Source organism: Cucurbita pepo, chromosome LG17, assembly GCF_002806865.2.
Source record: "Cucurbita pepo subsp. pepo cultivar mu-cu-16 chromosome LG17, ASM280686v2, whole genome shotgun sequence".
Taxonomy (NCBI): domain Eukaryota; kingdom Viridiplantae; phylum Streptophyta; class Magnoliopsida; order Cucurbitales; family Cucurbitaceae; genus Cucurbita; species Cucurbita pepo.
Window position 1 is genome coordinate 1,508,308 of NC_036654.1, and position 20,855 is coordinate 1,529,162.

Here is a 20,855-nt window from a genome sequence, read left to right on the forward strand (position 1 = left end):
AATAAAAACTAACAAAATAATCATGAAAAGCCAAATAGAAACACACATCTCACCAATCTGACCACACGATGAACCATTAAAAAGTGATCAACCACATGAACCTCACTCTTCAATGGTTCAATACAATTCCATCAAAGTTCGTCCTATTTGATTTTCAAAGGAACATTTGAACCAATAAAAACATTATTGAAACTTCACCTAAATTTTATAGCAGCAGCATACTAAGAATATTATTGAATACATGGTTGGTATTTTATTGGTTTAGAAACTAAGCCGTGGTTTGTAGTTTCGAGTGTTTTCAGCTGTGAATAACAGAGTGAAGAGCTGTGAATCATAAACAATGCAGTAATGAGACCACAAGAGACTGATTGGTCACTTCACTCCAACATCCCGATGTCTTTGAAACTCTCCACAGCATCGGCAAGCGTCTCCTCCAGCGCCCGACACTTCCAACCCAACCCTTGCAGCTTCTCCGAGCTCAGACTTAGCGCCTTCCCATTCCCTTCACTCAACCTGCCAGTGTCATACCCTTTTTGTTAAGGAGCCACATTTTGTTTTTAACTCGCATACCATACCATACCATACCATACCATACCATCCCATACTACTTTCACAAACTTACGTCTTTGGGTAGCTATAATCAGGGTACTTCTTCTTCAATGCATCCACCAGCTCCCTTGTCTCTTTTGTATGCGATGTACAAATGTATCTTCCTTCTGCCTCCCCCTTCTCATATAAAAGAACCAACGCCTCTGCTACGTCTCGTACATCTACCAACATATGTGGATTATTTTCCATCGTCTCGCACCCTTCTGCAAAAACCCATTCCACATATTGTGAGACTACAAACTAGGCTGTCGCACAATATCAAGTTTGTATTTTCATACAATATCGCAGCTAATGCCCACTATTGATAAAGTCACCAGATACCCTTTAATTTTACATTCTGGCCTTCCATACACCTTGCCCCACAGTTTGAAATATTTTCTTTTCCCAAAGATGACTTCCTGAACTAAAGAGGTGATATCAAATGCACATCAAGCTCGCACACGCACGTGTCACAAACTAGTACCTTTAAGAATTCTGAGAAGAACCAAGCTGCTGGCGCCGACTGTTGGCTGCAAAATCGGCCCCAAAACGAGGGAAGGACAAATAGTCACAACGTCAAGCCCACGTCCTCTCCCAAACTCCAAGGCTTCGGTTTCAGCTTCTGTTTTTGCCAGAAAATACCAGTTCTGATACAATTAATAAGAATAACGATGAATTTAGATAGGCATATAAAATCTTAGTATAACCTACACACCCAATATCTTAAACAATAAATGTATTTTTCTGTGTAAGCACCTTGGTAGCTTTGCAGTNGCGCCTTCCCATTCCCTTCACTCAACCTGCCAGTGTCATACCCTTTTTGTTAAGGAGCCACATTTTGTTTTTAACTCGCATACCATACCATACCATACCATACCATACCATCCCATACTACTTTCACAAACTTACGTCTTTGGGTAGCTATAATCAGGGTACTTCTTCTTCAATGCATCCACCAGCTCCCTTGTCTCTTTTGTATGCGATGTACAAATGTATCTTCCTTCTGCCTCCCCCTTCTCATATAAAAGAACCAACGCCTCTGCTACGTCTCGTACATCTACCAACATATGTGGATTATTTTCCATCGTCTCGCACCCTTCTGCAAAAACCCATTCCACATATTGTGAGACTACAAACTAGGCTGTCGCACAATATCAAGTTTGTATTTTCATACAATATCGCAGCTAATGCCCACTATTGATAAAGTCACCAGATACCCTTTAATTTTACATTCTGGCCTTCCATACACCTTGCCCCACAGTTTGAAATATTTTCTTTTCCCAAAGATGACTTCCTGAACTAAAGAGGTGATATCAAATGCACATCAAGCTCGCACACGCACGTGTCACAAACTAGTACCTTTAAGAATTCTGAGAAGAACCATGCTGCTGGCGTTGACTGTTGGCTGCAAAATTGGCCCGATAACGAGGGTAGGACAAATAGTCACAACGTCAAGCCCACGTCTTCTCCCAAACTCCAAGGCTTCACTTTCAGCTTCTGTTTTTGCCAGAAAATACCAGTTCTGGTGCAATTTTGAAGAATAATGATGAATATACATAGGCATATAAAATCTTAGTATAACCTACACATCCAATATCTTAAACCATAAATGTATTTTTCTGTGTAAGCACCTTGGTAGCTTTGCAGTACTCCTTGTCAGACCAACAACTTTCATCTATTACCCGACCTTGAGGCCAGCTGGGATTGAAAAACACTGCAGCAACAGAGGATACTACAACAACTCGCTTAACTTTTGCATCCACACATGCTTCAAGCACGTTACGTGTGCCCTTTACAGCAGGTTCGATCACTTCTGTCTGAGAGTAATATTAACGAAAATATGAGACAAAGAGCAAGCACACTATAAACAACATAACTGAAGTGAGTTCTCAAAATCAATTTTCCTTAAGCTATCTGTATATCTTAACTAACATTTTTTTTATAATAACATATTTGAACATTGAAGAGCTTGTTTGCCCCTCCCTCTTCAACAACTCTTTTGTCAGTGAGATGTTTCCTATCCAAATATATTTCTTTTAAGAACTTTTCATTTATGAATCGCTGCGGATCGGGTGCTCCTAGACGTATATATTTTTCAGAGAAAGAGGAAAACAAAAGAAAAGTCGTGATGAAGCATTTATACCTCAGGGTTTGATACTGCTGCGTGAGGAACTGGACTAGCAACATGGAAAACTCCATCACATCCTGCGATCGCAGAATGCATAGATTCATAGTCCAGTAAATCAGCCTTAAACAGTTTCAAATTCTCGGTCCCTTTCTCGAGTTTTCTCAAGTGATCATACTTGGCGTCACCTGCACATTATTTTAAGAATTCTCATTCAAGCAACAAAAAGTTTGAGTTTAAGATGAATGCAATGCATCAAGAAACGACTCTGGCTCTAACATTGACCTATCTAAAATTTAGGAATCTTTAGTCATTTAAGTATTCAAAGTGAACCCATTCTTCGTTTTCCTCGCATCATGTAAGTCAATATCAACTGATGAAAACGAATAAAAACGCCCCTTTTTCCCCAAGCTTCCATCCCCACATCTCTTGTCAATGATAAACAGACACACAGGAAAGGCCTTCATCCAAACCAAACACCATAATGAATTTCACAACCTCATCACTCCAATATTGACAATATAGTTGTAAATCGATGAAAAAACGTTCCTTAATGCTACCTAAACCTGCAGAAGAACTCTAACAAAAGCACCCTTACACCTCAAAAATTAAGTCGAGATCACTTTTGTTGAGTTCTTCCCACAGTCTTGTCTTCTACATTTAAGCATTAACAGATAGACCAAAATGATACAGCTGAAAATAAAACGTAGAAGCGTTGTATATAGCAAAAGATGCGAAATTGTAGTTCATAGAAATGGGCACACACGCATTCGTTTAAGCAAATGTGGATGGGGAATTCTATATTTGGAGATTCAACAAATTTGGAGACAGATGGAGCATAAGGATTAAGTTCAAAACGTGATAGCAATATGAGCGAATGGAAAGAACGAAAAGTGTGATTACCGGGTTCCCTGACAGTTCCGTGGACAATGTAATCCCTCGACAACAGAAGCTTGACGACCCACGAACCAATAAACCCTCCAGCCCCGGTAACACAAACTTTCCCCTTCCTCGCCACCGTCGCCATTGCCGACTCACCCAATACGCCTTCACTAATCACAACTCTCTCTTAAACACGTCTCTTCCTATCCTTGTCCGTAATAATAATATATATATGTCAAAACCATCCTCAAAATAATAGCCATGCTTTACAAAGATTCCAATCATCTACCTTCCATAATTGAGAACTAAAAATGGAAATGAAATTATGACTATGAAATTTGTTTAGAATTTTTGATGACTCGTGTTTTAACGTACAGACTGGAGTTTGGACTTTCACGACTTTTGGTCACACTTTCAACTCTCCCACCAAATTTGATCATGCTACCTTTACTTAATGGAATGGTCATGATAAAGAAACATGGTATGATTTGAAATTCATCGTTTTTTCTTCAGTTTGTCAATAACACGTCTTTTTTTTTTTTAATTAATTCAATTTTATGATGGTTCGAAGTTTCTTTTTTGGAACATGGACGGCCGGCCCCTTAATTTCTTCCTCTTTAACATTTTGATGAGAGCTGACGAGGGGTGGGAGCGGGAACGACGGAGGGGATCTTGCCAGAGTCGGAGGGAGGAGTGTCGATCTTAACGGGAAGGGTTACAGGAGCGGGGGAGGGCGAAGGCGTAGGTTGTTTGGCAGAAGCATTCGTGGGGGGATCTTGGACCGGTAAATTAGCCGCCATGGATATACAACGAACAAAGTGTCCGACGATGAGGAAGTATAGAGAATGGAAGCTCCGGCGAGCCCATCGGAATAACAAAACAAAGTTACTAACCGTCGCTCAGCTCAGGCGAGGCGGGAAGCGCACAAATGGAAGCAGTAGACGCGGGAGCCCAAATATATGGAACAAATATGTGGAACTGGGCTGCGCTTTGCTTCCTTCAAGTCGTACCACTGGAAGAATACCATAGAAGAAATACCCTGTTTCATTTTTTCTAAAAACTCATAAAAGGTAATTGTAAATCTAACTATTTAAATAAGAATTTTAAATAGAAACTAACAAAATAATCATAATAGTGAAAAGTGATTTAAAAAATTTATAGTTAAAACATGTATGATTAACACGTGAACCTTACTCTTTAGTAGCTCAATTCAATTCCATCGAAGTACGTCATGTTCATTTTCTAACCCACCACAAATAGTCATTTTTCAAGCCCTTTCAAATTTTGAACGAAACATTTGAACCAATAAAAATATTATTGAAACTTCACCTAAATTTTATAGCAGCAGTATACTAAGAATATTACTGAATACATGGTTGGTATTTTATTGGTTTAGAAACTAAGTCGTGGCTTCGAGTGTTTTCAGTTTGAGTAACAGAGTGAAGAACAGAGTGAGAGATGATAATAAACAATGCAGTAATGAGACCACAAGAGACTGATTGGTCACCTTCACTCCAACATACCGGCGTCTTTGAAGCTCTTCACAGCATCGGCAAGCGTCTCCTCCAGCGCCCGACACTTCCAACCCAACCCTTGCAGCTTCTCCGAGCTCAGACTTACCGCCTTTTCATTCCCTTCACTCAACCTGCCAGTGTCATACCCTTTTTGTTAAGGAGCCACATTTCGTTTTTAACTCGCATACCATAAAACTTACTTACGTCTTTGGATAGCTATAATCAGGGTACTTCTTCTTCAATGCATCCACCAGCTCCCTTGTCTCCATTGTATGCGATGTACAAATGTACCTTCCTTCTGCCTCCCCCTTCTCATACAAAAGAACTAACGCCTCTGCTACGTCTCGTACGTCTACTAACATTCGTGGCCTGTTTTCCAACGTCTCGAGTCCTTCTGCAAAGACCCGTTCCACATATCGTGAGACTACAAACTAGGCTGTTGCACAATATCAAGTTTGTATTTTCATACAATATCGCAGCTAATCCCCACTATTGATAATGTCACCAGAGACCCTTCAATTTTACATTCTGGCCTTCCATACACCTTGCCCCACAGTTTGAAATGTTTTCTTTTCCCAAAGATGACTTCCTGAACTAAAGAGGTGATATCAAATGCATATTGAGCTCGAGCACGCACGCGTCACAAACTAGTACCTTTAAGAATTCTGAGAAGAACCATGCTGCTGGCGTTGACTGTTGGCTGCAAAATTGGCCCGATAACGAGGGTAGGACAAATAGTCACAACGTCAAGCCCACGTCTTCTCCCAAACTCCAAGGCTTCACTTTCAGCTTCTGTTTTTGCCAGAAAATACCAGTTCTGGTGCAATTTTGAAGAATAATGATGAATATACATAGGCATATAAAATCTTAGTATAACCTACACATCCAATATCTTAAACCATAAATGTATTTTTCTGTGTAAGCACCTTGGTAGCTTTGCAGTACTCCTTGTCAGACCAACAACTTTCATCTATTACCCGACCTTGAGGCCAGCTGGGATTGAAAAACACTGCAGCAACAGAGGATACTACAACAACTCGCTTAACTTTTGCATCCACACATGCTTCAAGCACGTTACGTGTGCCCTTTACAGCAGGTTCGATCACTTCTGTCTGAGAGTAATATTAACGAAAATATGAGACAAAGAGCAAGCACACTATAAACAACATAACTGAAGTGAGTTCTCAAAATCAATTTTCCTTAAGCTATCTGTATATCTTAACTAACATTTTTTTTATAATAACATATTTGAACATTGAAGAGCTTGTTTGCCCCTCCCTCTTCAACAACTCTTTTGTCAGTGAGATGTTTCCTATCCAAANGAACAAATTTGAACATTGAAGAGCTTGTTTGCCCCTCCCTCTTCAACAACTCTTTTGTCAGTGAGATGTTTCCTATCCAAATATATTTCTTTCAAGAACTTTTCCTTTATGAATCGCCGTGGATCGGTTGCTTCTAGACTTATATATTTTTTAGAGAAATAAAAGAAACAAAAGAAAATACATGATGAAGCATTTATACCTCAGGGTTTGATGAAGTTGTGTGAGGAACTGGACTGGCAACATGGAAAACTCCATCACATCCTGCGATCGCAGAATGCAGAGATTCATAGTCCAGTAAATCAGCCTTAAACAGTTTCAAATTCTCGGTCCCTTTCTCAAGTTTTCTCAAGTGATCATACTTGGCGTCACCTGCACATTATTTTAAGAATTCTCATTCAAGCAACAAAAAGTTTCGAGTTTAAGATGAATGCAATGCATCAAGAACTGACTCTGGATCTCAAATTGACCTATTTAAAACTTAGGAATCTTTAGTCATTTAAGTATTCGAAGTGAACCCATTCTTCGTTTTCCTCGCATCACGTAAGTTAATATCAACTTATGAAAACGAATAAAAACGCCCCTTTTTCCCCTAGCTTCCATCCCCTAAACAGACAGACAGGAAAGGCCTTCATCCAAACCAAACACCATAATGAATTTCACAACCTCATCACTCCAATATTGACAAAAGCAAAGGGCTCAGCTCGTTATAAGTGGGAATAATCAATTTCCATGGTCTAAGTCCAACTATGGCCTCCAATAGAAATGTACTGGTAAATCAATGAAAAAAGCCTTCCTTAAAGCTACCTAAACCAGCAGAAGAACTCTAAGAGCACCCTTATACCTCAAAAATTAAGTCGATATCAATTTTGTTGAGTTCTTCCCAGAGTTTTCTCTTCTACATTTAACCATTAATAGATGAGTAGCTGTGACTACGACTGAGACCAACATGATACAGCTGAAAATAAAACGTAGAAACGTTGTATAGGGCAAAAAATGCGGAATTCTAAATGTGCATATTTTTGTACATAGAAATGGGCACACACGCGTTCGTTTAAGCAGACGTGAATCGGGAATTCTATATTTGGAGATTCAACAAATTTGGAGACAGATGGAGCATAAGGATTAAGTTCAAAACGTGATAGCAATATGAGCGAATGGAAAGAACAAAAAGTGTGATTACCGGGTTCCCTGACAGTTCCGTGGACAATATAATCCCTGGATAGCAGAAGCTTGACGACCCACGAACCAATAAACCCTCCCGCCCCTGTAACACAAACTTTACCCTTCCTCGCCACCGTCGCCATTGCCGACTCACCCAATACGCCTTCACTAACCACAACTATCTCTTAAACACGTCTCTTCCTCTCCTTATCCGTAATAATATTAATAATAATAATATATATCTATCAAAACCATTCTCAAAATAATAGGCATGCTTTTCAAAGTATCTACTTTCCATCATTGTGCTAAAAAAAGGAAATGAAATTTGTTTAAAATTGTTTATGACTAGATATTTTAGCATAGAGACTTTGGTGACTTTTGGTCAAACTTTCAACTCTTTGACCCAATTTGATCAACCTACTTACGTAATTGAATGGTCATGATAAAGACACGTGGTATCATCTGAAATTCATCATTTTTTCTTCAAATTTAGTTTGTAATTGGTCTATTTTGAAACTTCACATTCAACCATTAATTTATTACATAATCACACGATATAAATTTTTATTTGAAGAAAATGAAAATTTTCCCCATTAGCTATAATTGAAGAGTAGTAGTTAGTAGAGGTACGCGTGGAGATTATGCAAACACACGTATCTTCACGTGGCCGCTTGGCAAAAGGTAAAGGAAGAAGCGTGGCAGTTTTGGGGCGGGCGTCACGGCTTGCCAATCGCCGATTCCATTCATTTTTTTTGTCAAATTTGTTTCATTTCGCCTTTCATTCCAGGCTATTAAATTTATTAGTACTTGTATAAGTTAATCAGGTAAATAATGATGGGGTGTTTTTTCTTTTTTTGTTGGGTACACTTGGACCCGACCCGATGAGGAAGACGTGAATGTGGTGGGAATCTAATGTAATGCGTGAATACGACAATGGATTAATAATTAATGTGCCCCCTAATCTAATTAATATGAAAACAATCATAAAATAGATTTGAAATGGTCCCTTCCTCGCCGCTTTTTATTATTTTAAACTATCATGCCTTTAATTTCTCAAACAAAATAGAAAAGAAAACGATCCTTTGTATTAATTAGATCTTTTGTTTCTTGTTTGTATAATATAATTAAGGATGCATTACCGAACATGGACGGCCGGCCCCTTAATTTCTTCCTCTACCACTTTTATTATTAATTCCCTGGATAATTATATAAATTTATGGAATCAACCAATTATAAAACAATATTTCTGGTAATTAAAAAGTGGGCTGGTCAAACCTCCCAACAAATAGTGATATTTAGTTATAAGTATTTTGAAATTTAGAGAGTTTTGAATTGATTTTGTTGAATAAAATTTTGTGAGGGAGAGAGGAAAGGAAAAAGGAGTGAAGAGGTGGGATATTTAGTTATAAGTTGGCGTAAGGTGGGTGGATGGGCATGTCTCCTCCTCCTTCGGGGTGTGTCATGCATGAACCAGCTACCCAATTCCAGGCCTCCTAATGTAATCAAAATCCAAACGGGGGCAATAATGAGGATATAATTGAGTGGAAGCTGGGGGCAGTGAAACGTAAATGTCAAGAACAGTAAGAGTAACAGTGAATGAATTTGGGGTGAGGGCGTGACATTGAGAGAGAGTTGCAGTTGCATGCATGGGATCAAATATGCCCATTTGGGGTATTATTATTATTATTATTATTATTATTATGGAAGGCGGCATTGTTTCTGCATCTGCCGTCTAGCTTATATATACATGGTTTTGTTTGTGGGTAATTTGGTAGGTGCATGGGTAATTGGCTTTCATTTCCATTCATTGAACGCTATGGATTGAGATTGATTACATAAGGTTAATTGACCAAGTTCCGATGTACCGACACTTTCCACGTGCTCTCAACTCTCTCTGTCACCCAACTTATGTTACTGATACTCACTCTCTCTCGCTTTTAATTTCCACCTCACGTGACCAACGCACCCCTATCAAATGCACTCTAATCCAACCCCAACTCCATCTACATGGAGCTATTTCGGATTTCACTGTGTTAAGATCAAACATATGAAAACAGCTCTATAAATTTCTTTAAAAGTTTATACTCCATCAAAAAAAAAAACATAAAAATCAAACTGATTTCATCTCAACCATAGAGANTTTTGCATATCTGTATGGAAAATCGCAAACCCCAAGGGTGAAGGTGGGTGAATACCGCCTTTCCCTTTGTGCGGCGCATCATAATTCATAAACCACTTCCTTCTTCTGCCTTCCCACTTCACTTTCTTCTTCCTCATCTTCACTATTATATTCCGTTCATTTTTCACTTTCTTCGATGCTTCTTTCCGTGAACTACACTGATGAAGACTGGATTTAGGTATGCTTCTTCCCTATTTTACTCTACCATTATTTTAGGGTTTTGAAATTGAAATTGAAATTGAAATTGAAGTAATAGTTGCAGCGATGAATCAAAGGAAAGGGAACGTGTAAGAAAGAGAGATGGTATGCGTGGAGGTTGCGTAATTAAAGGCAGGCATGTTTTTGGGGGGAGTTTAGAGCTGACAAAGGTGTTCTGTCGTTGAACAGTAGAGATGGGAAGAGATGGGAAAACGATTTCACCGAGGTTTGGTAAGTGATAGTGTATGCATCCATCGCCTCCAGGAAATCGTTTGGGAGTGGATACCTAATCGATTTGACAAAATTATTGGGTCGTTGTTGTTGGATCCGATGGGTGTGTAGAAGCTGTATAAATTAAAAGTAAATTGAAGAGGAAGGAAGATGAGAATGGCGGGGTACAGCGAAGAAGGAGGAGCGGGTTCACGCTACGTGCAACACCACCACCACCACCATCATCATCAACTTCTGAATCCGGAACTGCATCTGGACACGCCCTCCTCCTCCTCTATTCCATTTCCTCATCCTCATCTATTCAACCATTCCAATCACTCCGACGATGGTGATGATAATAATCATACTAATAATAATACTAATCCCTCTCAAAACCAACACGCCTCCCTTCGCCGCCCTCGTGGCCGTCCTCCTGGATCCAAAAACAAGCCCAAGCCTCCCGTTATCCTCACTCGCGATAGTCCCAACGTCCTCGGCTCTCATGTCCTCGAGGTCTCCGCCTCCGCTGATATCGTCGATAGTCTCTCCAATTACGCCCGCCGCAGAGGGAGAGGACTCAGCATCCTCTGCGGCACTGGTACTGTCGCCAACGTCACGCTCCGTCACCCATCTGCCTCTCCTGCGGCTACCGTCATCACTCTTCATGGCAGGTTCGAGATCCTCTCCCTCACAGGCACTGTGCTTCCCCCGCCAGCTCCCCCGCAGGCAGGTGGACTCTCTATATTCCTAGCCGGGGCACAAGGGCAGGTGGTTGGAGGGACGGTGGTGGGGCCCTTGGTGGCTTCGGGGACGGTGATTTTGATGGCGGCGTCCTTCTCCAACGCCGTGTTTGAAAGGTTGCCTGTGGAAGAAGAGGAGGAAGGGGGAGTGCAAGTTCAACCGACGGCGTCGCAGTCGTCGGGAGTGACCGGAGGCGGACAGATGGGGGAGGGCGGTGGGAATGCAAAGGAGGGGAGCGGCGGCGGAGTTGGGTTCCTGGGCAACAGTACAATAGCGGGATATCCTCCATTTGCAGGGGATTTGTTTGGTTGGGGAAGTGGAAGTGGAAGTGGAAGTGGGAATGCCACAAAGCCTCGTCAGTTGTAATGTTTAATTAATGGTGATTAGGGTTTTTAGTTTAATATAATATGTGGTGTTGTGTTGAATGTTTGTAATAATTAATGAAGAATAGGAAGAAGAAGAAGAAGATGTTGATGGTTGGTTTGTGTGGTTTAAGAAGTGCGATGCTTCTCGTTGGTCACAGATTTGGAGGCGGTGAGTTGAAGATAGGATGGAATGAATTAGTTGATCTCCTTTTCCATTCCACCTGCTTTGCTTTCTCTTCTTACTTTCACACCTGTCTTCAATATTCCCAGTAGTGAGGGTTGTGGAGTATGAATTTAATTTACACACAATTTGGTTGCTTTTTTGTTTTTGTTTTTGTTTTCAGGGTTTGTGTCATGCCTGTCATAAACAATATATATATATGTATATTATATGCTTTCCTTCCACAGTTTCCAATACACAGATACCTCCTGTCTGCAGAAAACCCCAATTAAGGACTGGGTTTGTTTTGTTATTCAATCAAAAGTTATTGGGTGTTAGAATAAAGAGAAGCTGCAGGTTGCTCTGGCAATTAGGTCAACTTTGTGCATTTTCATACTTGGAATCATGTTTCTTAATTCCATTTCGGAATTGGAATAACTTCACTTTCACTCACCTTTAAAACCTGTGCTTCGTGTTTCCTTTCCTTTTTCTAATTCCTTTTTAAATATAATTTCTTACAAATTTATCTCCAAAATTCATAATTGTTTTAATACGCATTCAATTGTATTTAAACTTTACAAATATAGACACTAAATTAAAAGGTTAAGAAGAGTCGCCATTTCCTCCTATAATTTTGTACTCATCTTCTATCTTACACCAAATTTAAAGGGATAAGAATCTTCAAGCATAGGTGTTTGTGTTTGTTGAGTCTAATCTGTACCATTGATGCATGTGAGATGCAACTTCTTGAGATGCAACTTCTTGAGACACAACTTGACTCATTCAGTTGTTATCTGAGTTTGAGATTTTAATGGATAGATACAATTCTAACTGAGTTTGAGATTTTAATCAATACAATTCTAACTGAGCTTGAGATTTTAATCAATACAATTCTAGCCTCTATTGATATTTGAATTAGTAAATATGATTTGATATTCCTATTTTAGTTTAGAGTCAAAATGAGTTGATCCAATAATTATAATAGATAATAACTTTGATAAAATTCAAAAGTTAAAAACATTCATTTGAATCTCAAAGTTAAGGAACACAAATACATACACATTAATGTTAACAGATGCTCGTAATGGGAGCTACCGACGCTGTCTTGTTAACCGTAAATTACACGATAACATTCTATTATGATTAGTGGTTTGGATCTTGAGAGTATCATTATTTAAAAAAAAAAAAAACAAGTATCACTATTTTTGATGTGCACTTACACAATGATTTATGGCTACACTTTCAGAAATATATTAAATAAGTGTTATGTTCAAATTTGGGTTAAAAAGAGATAGAAATGTAAAGAGANGAAGATGTTGATGGTTGGTTTGTGTGGTTTAAGAAGTGCGATGCTTCTCGTTGGTCACAGATTTGGAGGCGGTGAGTTGAAGATAGGATGGAATGAATTAGTTGATCTCCTTTTCCATTCCACCTGCTTTGCTTTCTCTTCTTACTTTCACACCTGTCTTCAATATTCCCAGTAGTGAGGGTTGTGGAGTATGAATTTAATTTACACACAATTTGGTTGCTTTTTTGTTTTTGTTTTTGTTTTCAGGGTTTGTGTCATGCCTGTCATAAACAATATATATATATGTATATTATATGCTTTCCTTCCACAGTTTCCAATACACAGATACCTCCTGTCTGCAGAAAACCCCAATTAAGGACTGGGTTTGTTTTGTTATTCAATCAAAAGTTATTGGGTGTTAGAATAAAGAGAAGCTGCAGGTTGCTCTGGCAATTAGGTCAACTTTGTGCATTTTCATACTTGGAATCATGTTTCTTAATTCCATTTCGGAATTGGAATAACTTCACTTTCACTCACCTTTAAAACCTGTGCTTCGTGTTTCCTTTCCTTTTTCTAATTCCTTTTTAAATATAATTTCTTACAAATTTATCTCCAAAATTCATAATTGTTTTAATACGCATTCAATTGTATTTAAACTTTACAAATATAGACACTAAATTAAAAGGTTAAGAAGAGTCGCCATTTCCTCCTATAATTTTGTACTCATCTTCTATCTTACACCAAATTTAAAGGGATAAGAATCTTCAAGCATAGGTGTTTGTGTTTGTTGAGTCTAATCTGTACCATTGATGCATGTGAGATGCAACTTCTTGAGATGCAACTTCTTGAGACACAACTTGACTCATTCAGTTGTTATCTGAGTTTGAGATTTTAATGGATAGATACAATTCTAACTGAGTTTGAGATTTTAATCAATACAATTCTAACTGAGCTTGAGATTTTAATCAATACAATTCTAGCCTCTATTGATATTTGAATTAGTAAATATGATTTGATATTCCTATTTTAGTTTAGAGTCAAAATGAGTTGATCCAATAATTATAATAGATAATAACTTTGATAAAATTCAAAAGTTAAAAACATTCATTTGAATCTCAAAGTTAAGGAACACAAATACATACACATTAATGTTAACAGATGCTCGTAATGGGAGCTACCGACGCTGTCTTGTTAACCGTAAATTACACGATAACATTCTATTATGATTAGTGGTTTGGATCTTGAGAGTATCATTATTTAAAAAAAAAAAAAACAAGTATCACTATTTTTGATGTGCACTTACACAATGATTTATGGCTACACTTTCAGAAATATATTAAATAAGTGTTATGTTCAAATTTGGGTTAAAAAGAGATAGAAATGTAAAGAGAGACTAAAATCCAACCCAAAGGAGTGAGGCCGAATAGTATTTACATTACGTGATTAGTGTATGTTCATACATTTGTTGGGCCGAAGACTTAAGTCGAGGATGGGCCCAAAGACATGAAAAGTCCAGTACCCACGTGAGGTTGGAGAGTGGATTTCTAGTGATTCCAGGAGGAGGGCTGGGGAATCGCTTCCCGGGATCGGACGGAACGGCGGGGTTGGAGCCACTGCTTCTCACCTGCCAACGCAACGTTTGGAAGTCCGGATAATTACCTCCTGTCCGACTGCACTACGCAACTCCAACACACAGAATTAGGGTTTTTCACTGCTCTTTCCTTCCCGCCCTCGTTAACCTGGTTAGCTTTTCTTATTTCCTAGTTTCTCCGATCCATACTGTTCCTGTATCTAGCTGTTTAAGCCCCTGTCACAATCTTTTCCCTCCCTAAATTCGCTGTTGGATTTGAATCAGGTCCATCCTAGATTCAATACCGCATCAATACGTCGCATTAGGCACATTCGATCAGTGAAGGGAGGCCATATCGTAGTCTCGAAGCCTTAGCGCCGCCCCGGTTAATCACTAGTTGGGGCTATTCTGACACTTGCCTTTCATTTTCCTTTTGTTTTCTTTCGTTTCTTTTTGTAAGCTTTGTAGCAGTAAGCAATGGAGGAGGGGAAAAGTAAATCTAGGAGAGACGATTTGGAGAACCCAAAGAAGAGTCATCGGGACCGCGATAGGGAAAGGGATAAAGAGAGAAACGGTGATAGAGGCAGAGACAAGGAGAAGAGAGATCGTGAGAGTCGACGTTCTGAGAGGGAAAAGAGTGTCGATTCTGAAGAGCAGCAGTATGAGAGGGAGAAGGAAAAACTTAGAAGGGACAAGGATAAAACACGGAGTCGGGATGACGAAAGAGATAGAGCTAGGGTTAGGAGGAAGGATAGAGATAAGGAAAGGGACAAGGACAAAGAAGATAGGGGGAGGGAGAGAACGAGGGACAAGGAGAAGGAGAGGGACAAGGAGAAGGAGAGGGACAAGGAGAAGGAGAGAGACAAGGAGAAGGAGAGAGACAAGGAGAAAGAGAGAGACAAGGAGAAGGATAGAGAAAAGGAGAAGAGGGAAAGGGCAAGGGAAAAAGAGAGAGAGAAGAGAGAACGCATCAAAGAAGATCGTGAGAAGGACAGAGACAGAGAGAGGGAGATGAGAGAACGTGAGAGAGAGAGGGAAAAGGAAAGAGAGAAGGATAGAAGGAAGCGACGGGAAGTTAGCGATTATAGTGATGATGACTCTACTGACCATGGTAGGAAGCGACGTAGGAGAGACGATGACGACCATAGAGCTCACGAAAGCAATAGCAGGATAAATAAGCAGAGAGATCACAGTGAAGAGAGTCCACGAGAGAAGAGTGAAGAAGATGCAACTGATAAGAATGAAACAAAACCAACTCGTGAAGAGGAGCTGGAAAATGAACAAAGGAGGTTGGATGAAGAAATGGAAAAACGAAGGCGAAGAGTTCAGGAGTGGCAAAAGTCACGAAGATTGAAGGAAGAAGCTGATGGAGATAAGCAGGGTGAACCGAATGCTGATGAACCGAAATCTGGCAAGACATGGACCCTTGAAGGTGAGTCTGATGATGAGTATGAGAATGCGAGACCCACCGAGGCAGATATGGATGTGGATGAAAATTCTAAGCCGCTTGTAGAAGGTGAGCAGGTTGCAGATGACTTCAACAATGGCAACGAAGCAGCTGGACCTCCACCGCAAGATAGCAGTAATGGTGATGCAGGCGATGAGGAAATTGATCCTCTGGATGCTTTCATGAACTCCATGGTATTGCCTGAAGTGGAGAAGCTAAACAAAATCGAGGCCCCCACAATTAATGACAATAAATTTGCAGAGTTGAAGAACAGAGACAAATCAAGTGATCAAAGTGGTGGTAAACCCCAAAGAAGAACTTCAAATAAATCAATGGGTAGAATAATTCCTGGTGAAGATTCTGACACAGACTATGGAGATCTTGAGAATGATGCAGATACTGTAGAAGATGAAGATGATGATGAGTTCATGAAAAGGGTCAAGAAGACAAAGGCTGAGAAGCTCTCTATTGTGGACCATTCAAAGATGGATTATCAACCTTTCCGAAAAAACTTCTATATTGAAGTGAAGGAGATATCGAGGATGACTTCTGAGGAAGTTGCTGCTTATCGGAAGCAACTGGAATTGAAGATACACGGAAAGGATGTTCCGAAGCCTGTTAAAACCTGGCATCAAACTGGACTTACGAGTAAAATTTTAGAAATGATTAAAAAACTTAACTACGAGAAGCCAATGCCGATACAAGCTCAGGCATTGCCAATAGTCATGAGTGGTCGAGATTGCATAGGTATTGCCAAAACTGGATCTGGAAAAACACTTGCATTTGTTCTTCCAATGCTGAGGCATATCAAGGATCAACCACCTGTTGTACCCGGTGATGGTCCTATCGGGCTTATCATGGCTCCTACCAGAGAGTTGGTCCAGCAGATCCATAGTGATATAAAGAAATTTTCAAAGGTTCTGGGTCTAAGGTGTGTGCCTGTATATGGCGGTTCTGGCGTTGCCCAACAAATTAGTGAGCTTAAGCGTGGCACTGAAATAGTAGTTTGTACTCCTGGAAGGATGATTGATATACTCTGCACTAGTGCAGGGAAAATAACAAATCTGCGTAGAGTTACATATTTGGTTATGGATGAAGCTGATAGGATGTTTGACATGGGTTTTGAACCTCAGATTACTCGAATTGTTCAAAACATTCGACCAGACCGTCAAACTGTACTATTTTCTGCTACTTTTCCTCGTCAGGTTGAAATTTTGGCCCGCAAAGTGTTGAACAAGCCTGTTGAAATACAGGTTGGTGGGAGGAGTGTTGTGAATAAGGACATCACACAGCTGGTTGAAGTGAGGCCCGAAAATGAGAGGTTCTTGAGACTGTTAGAGCTATTGGGAGAATGGTATGAGAAGGGCAAGATTCTAATTTTTGTCCATTCACAGGAAAAATGTGATGCCCTTTTTAGGGATCTCCTTAAGCATGGTTACCCTTGCCTCTCACTCCATGGAGCCAAGGATCAGACTGATCGTGAGTCTACCATATCGGATTTCAAAAGCAATGTGTGCAACTTGTTAATTGCAACTAGTATTGCTGCCAGGGGTTTAGATGTCAAGGAGCTGGAGCTAGTGATCAATTTTGATGTTCCAAACCACTATGAAGATTATGTTCATCGTGTTGGACGCACAGGTCGAGCTGGTCGTAAAGGGTGCGCTATCACATTTATTGCCGAGGAAGATTCAAGATATGCACCAGATCTTGTGAAAGCATTGGAACTCTCCGAGCAAGTTGTTCCTAATGATCTGAGAGCACTTGCTGATAGTTTCATGGCAAAGGTTAATCAGGGACTGGAGCAGGCCCATGGAACTGGATATGGTGGCAGTGGATTCAAATTTAATGAGGAAGAAGATGAAGTGAGGAGGGCAGCAAAGAAAGCGCAAGCTAAAGAATATGGTTTTGAGGAGGACAAATCAGATTCAGAAGACGAAGATGATGGTGTCCGGAAGGCAGGTGGCGATATCTCACAGCAGGCAGCTTTGGCCCAAATAGCTGCTATAGCAGCTGCCACTAAAGTCAGTGCAGCTTCCATCACAACTCCCAGCTCTGCTGCTCAGCTACTTCCAAATGGCGGATTACCTGTTTCTCTGCCCGGTGTTCTTGGGCTTGCAATTCCAGGAACAACAGCAGTTATTCCTGGTGCAACATTGCCTGCAGTTGCTAATGATGGGGCCGCTGCAAGGGCAGCATTAGCAGCTGCAATGAACTTGCAGCACAACCTGGCCAAGATTCAAGCTAGTGCAATACCTGAACACTATGAAGCAGAATTGGAAATTAACGATTTTCCACAGAATGCTCGATGGAAGGTAACCCATAAGGAGACTTTGGGCCCAATTTCAGAGTGGACTGGAGCTGCTATTACTACTAGGGGGCAGTTCTTCCCACCTGGCAAGATTGCTGGACCTGGAGAGCGCAAGCTATACTTGTTCATTGAAGGTCCAACTGAACAATCTGTTAAGAGAGCTAAAGCTGAGTTAAAACGCGTTCTTGAGGATATTACAAACCAAACATTGTCACTTCCCGGTGGATCACAACCAGGCAGATACTCAGTTGTTTAAGTGTGAGAACTTGATCTTTACTTTGAAGGCATGGTTTACTTGATTCCCTCTACTGCTGGAAATATGCACGTTTCACGTGCTTTTCCTCCCTTTCTTTTTTGCTGTTTTCAAATTGAGAAACAAAAAATCTATTAGCTTAGCCAGGAGCGTTGTATTCTCTCGATTTCTAATTCTTCTTAGCCTTCTAATATCTTGTATAATTTTGGCCTAGATGTAAGATAACATTAATATACATATTTAAATGTTCTCCTCTTTTGATTTTTGTTCTGTTTTTCTTTTCCTATGGTGCGAGGGATGTTATATACCATACCTAGATCGCATGTTCAATATTGTCTCTTCACTCTTTCCTTGCAATAGTGGCTATCAGATGCAATTATGGTGCGCCACCCTTTGCGTCAGTGTTCCAGACATCCTTGCTCAATTTGATCAATGCTCCAGCGGGGCGATATTGTTACCATATTTCATCTATTAGAGTCTATTATCATTCTTTTGGGTTTATTTGAATTTTCTTTTTCCTTTTTCCAGGTTTAATTCAGAATGCTGCCGCCAATTGGTTTTCTTCCTTGATCTTCGTGATCTGATTTTCAGCTGGGATGTTGAAATTCCTCAAGTTGGTGCCCTCAAGTTATAGAAGGTCACGGTTATCATATCTGGTTTATGAAATAATTCATATCTTGAATTGTTGATCGCCCATACAAGTATTGTATTTCATAATTTAAATATTTCCAGTTTTCAGAATGTTGCCTTTTATCTGATCCTTAGATTCTTAGACGTTTCTACCGATTTGCTGTGCTTGTCAAGAATCTCTAACCTCATTGTGGTACGAAAACTTGCGTATTTTTGGGATCCTATCATTTGTTGAAATTGTTCTTTCCTTTCCGTTCTCTTTGTTTCCCATTTCTATGCTAGGAATAGTATTGTGAGTGGATTGTTTTTTGTTTTGTTTTGTTCTGTTCTGTTCTGTTCTTTTTAGAAAACTCGAGTAGAAAGAATAATGGGTGAGCTCCGGGAACCATATTTCTTCCTCTACTTTATACCGAACTACCTAGAGAATGCCGAAATAAGAATGATTGATCGTTTCGTACTTAATTGAAATGATCGAGCGCAAATTTTGTCAACCACAGGCATTTGTGATTGCAGGTTTGTGAAATCTTGGGAAAGCCTATGCCAAACCCTGCTCGGACGGAAGCAATTAAGGAGGTGGTGGGAGGTCTATGGTCGGGTTTATGATTCCTGCCCCGATGGCCTCCCTCCCAGAGGAGAGTAGTCAGAAAGTCCTTCCTTATCCTTCTGAATATTTTGGTTGTTTCCACTATGAGATAATGGTTTTCCTTGTAGGCTTCTTCTTATGCAGCCAAGCGATGGAAGATGATTTGAATCATTTGGGCTGCACATTGTTGTTCATGGAGGAAGCTTGCGTCTGGAACGACGTTGTTCTTCAAGTGGGTAAGCGTATGGATCCGTTGTTGTTCCAACTTGCTAAGTTAGCTGGATGGTCTTGCATGAAGTCCTACGATCTCAGTCACCGTTGATTTGTTTTTGTTCTTTTAGTTGGTTTGCAAAGTTCATTGAAAATAATTAAAATTGAAAATAATTGATGCCCAAGTTTTCTTTTATAGTCATTGTTCGTGTGAGGTCACATATATTAAAAATCATTAGGGAGAAAATTTACTCTCTTTTAAACGACAATGATTATTTTAGTTGTGGATTTCAAAATTTCAGCCATTTTTTAATAACTTGAATCTTTTATTTTATTTAATTCACATACAAAGGCCTATCATGCATGACATGGACATGAATTTTTTAAGCATACATATGACAGGATGTAAAATTACTTTACCAATTGAATAGACATTAATGATTGGTAATCATGTATTTTTTAAGCATGCGTAAATGACAGGATATAAAATTACTTTATGAAATGAATAGACATTAATGATGGATAGAAAATTAAAAAACAAAATCATTTGGTAATAAAATTACTTTACCAAATGAATAGACATTAATGATGGATAGAAAATTAAAAAACAAAACCATTTGGTAATTTGACGTAGACATTTCTTTAGGCAGACAATAATTAAGATTATAAATGTGACACTTATGGTTGGTATGAAAAAAGTGGCATGACATGTGAATCATATGTGCCATTATGAGTATGTGAGTTGAATATTCATTAAAAAAAACATAAATTAATTTTAATAGTTACTATTCAAAAAAAGAAATAAAATATGAAAAGCAGTACAATGCATTTGGCAGTAGATGATTGGACGTTTATTAGGTTGGAAGAGTAAATGAGAGAAGTTTGTTAACGTGTAAAAGAGGTGCATTATTTGATTACCACATTTAAAATTAATTAAAATTTAATTTTCCCTTTCTCTGTCCATCTACCTAATCTCTGTTCATTTATTGGTTCTACATTGTCGGTGGAGCGAAACAAATCAAACTTCATTTAATTGTTTAATTTATTAATATTTTAGCAGGATAAAAAATAAAAATAATTTGGGGTATATATGTATTAAAAAAAAAAAAAAAAAAAAAAAA

The 20,855-nt window shown here is 39.3% G+C and overlaps 5 protein-coding genes across 10 annotated transcripts in view; 3 read left to right on the forward strand and 2 right to left on the reverse strand.

Annotated features, from left to right (window-relative positions):
- Positions 1-20,855, forward strand: part of LOC111779188 — a 57,484-nt gene that overhangs the window by 35,252 nt on the left and 1,377 nt on the right. The gene's annotated exons all lie outside the window — the stretch shown is intronic.
- On the reverse strand, positions 117-3,801 carry LOC111779194 (cinnamoyl-CoA reductase 1-like). 2 transcript variants are annotated; one of them, XM_023659287.1, is made up of 6 exons: positions 3,617-3,801; positions 2,732-2,901; positions 2,220-2,405; positions 1,948-2,110; positions 1,498-1,687; positions 117-513 (listed from the first exon to the last, which is right to left on the reverse strand). In XM_023659287.1, exons 1-6 carry the CDS (start codon positions 3,738-3,740, stop codon positions 378-380), a joined length of 969 nt encoding a protein of 322 aa, XP_023515055.1. In that variant the 5' UTR covers positions 3,741-3,801; the 3' UTR covers positions 117-377. The 2 variants fall into 2 exon arrangements, with proteins under 2 accessions (XP_023515055.1, XP_023515054.1); XM_023659286.1 differs by lacking the exons at positions 1,498-1,687; positions 1,948-2,110 and adding exons at positions 623-812; positions 1,073-1,235 and having other exon boundaries at positions 3,617-3,800.
- On the reverse strand, positions 4,910-7,795 carry LOC111779192 (cinnamoyl-CoA reductase 1-like). The gene is made up of 6 exons (XM_023659285.1): positions 7,612-7,795; positions 6,631-6,800; positions 6,036-6,221; positions 5,764-5,926; positions 5,314-5,503; positions 4,910-5,240 (listed from the first exon to the last, which is right to left on the reverse strand). Exons 1-6 carry the CDS (start codon positions 7,733-7,735, stop codon positions 5,105-5,107), a joined length of 969 nt encoding a protein of 322 aa, XP_023515053.1. The 5' UTR covers positions 7,736-7,795; the 3' UTR covers positions 4,910-5,104.
- Positions 9,756-11,688, forward strand: LOC111779195 (AT-hook motif nuclear-localized protein 25-like). 2 transcript variants are annotated; one of them, XM_023659288.1, is made up of 2 exons: positions 9,756-9,949; positions 10,028-11,688. In XM_023659288.1, the coding sequence occupies exon 2, from the start codon at positions 10,351-10,353 to the stop codon at positions 11,284-11,286; it is 936 nt and encodes a 311-aa protein (XP_023515056.1). In that variant the 5' UTR covers positions 9,756-9,949; positions 10,028-10,350; the 3' UTR covers positions 11,287-11,688. The 2 variants fall into 2 exon arrangements, with proteins under 2 accessions (XP_023515056.1, XP_023515058.1); XM_023659290.1 differs by having other exon boundaries at positions 10,034-11,688.
- Positions 14,252-19,193, forward strand: LOC111779187 (DEAD-box ATP-dependent RNA helicase 42). Of its 4 annotated transcripts, none has more exons than XR_002812665.1 (4): positions 14,252-14,475; positions 14,589-18,316; positions 18,601-18,708; positions 18,840-19,193. XR_002812665.1 is itself a non-coding variant. In XM_023659280.1 (3 exons), the coding sequence occupies exon 2, from the start codon at positions 14,781-14,783 to the stop codon at positions 18,312-18,314; it is 3,534 nt and encodes a 1,177-aa protein (XP_023515048.1). In that variant the 5' UTR covers positions 14,252-14,475; positions 14,589-14,780; the 3' UTR covers positions 18,315-18,316; positions 18,840-19,193. The 4 variants fall into 4 exon arrangements, 2 of the variants coding, with proteins under 2 accessions (XP_023515048.1, XP_023515047.1); XR_002812666.1 differs by having other exon boundaries at positions 18,601-18,692; XM_023659280.1 differs by lacking the exon at positions 18,601-18,708.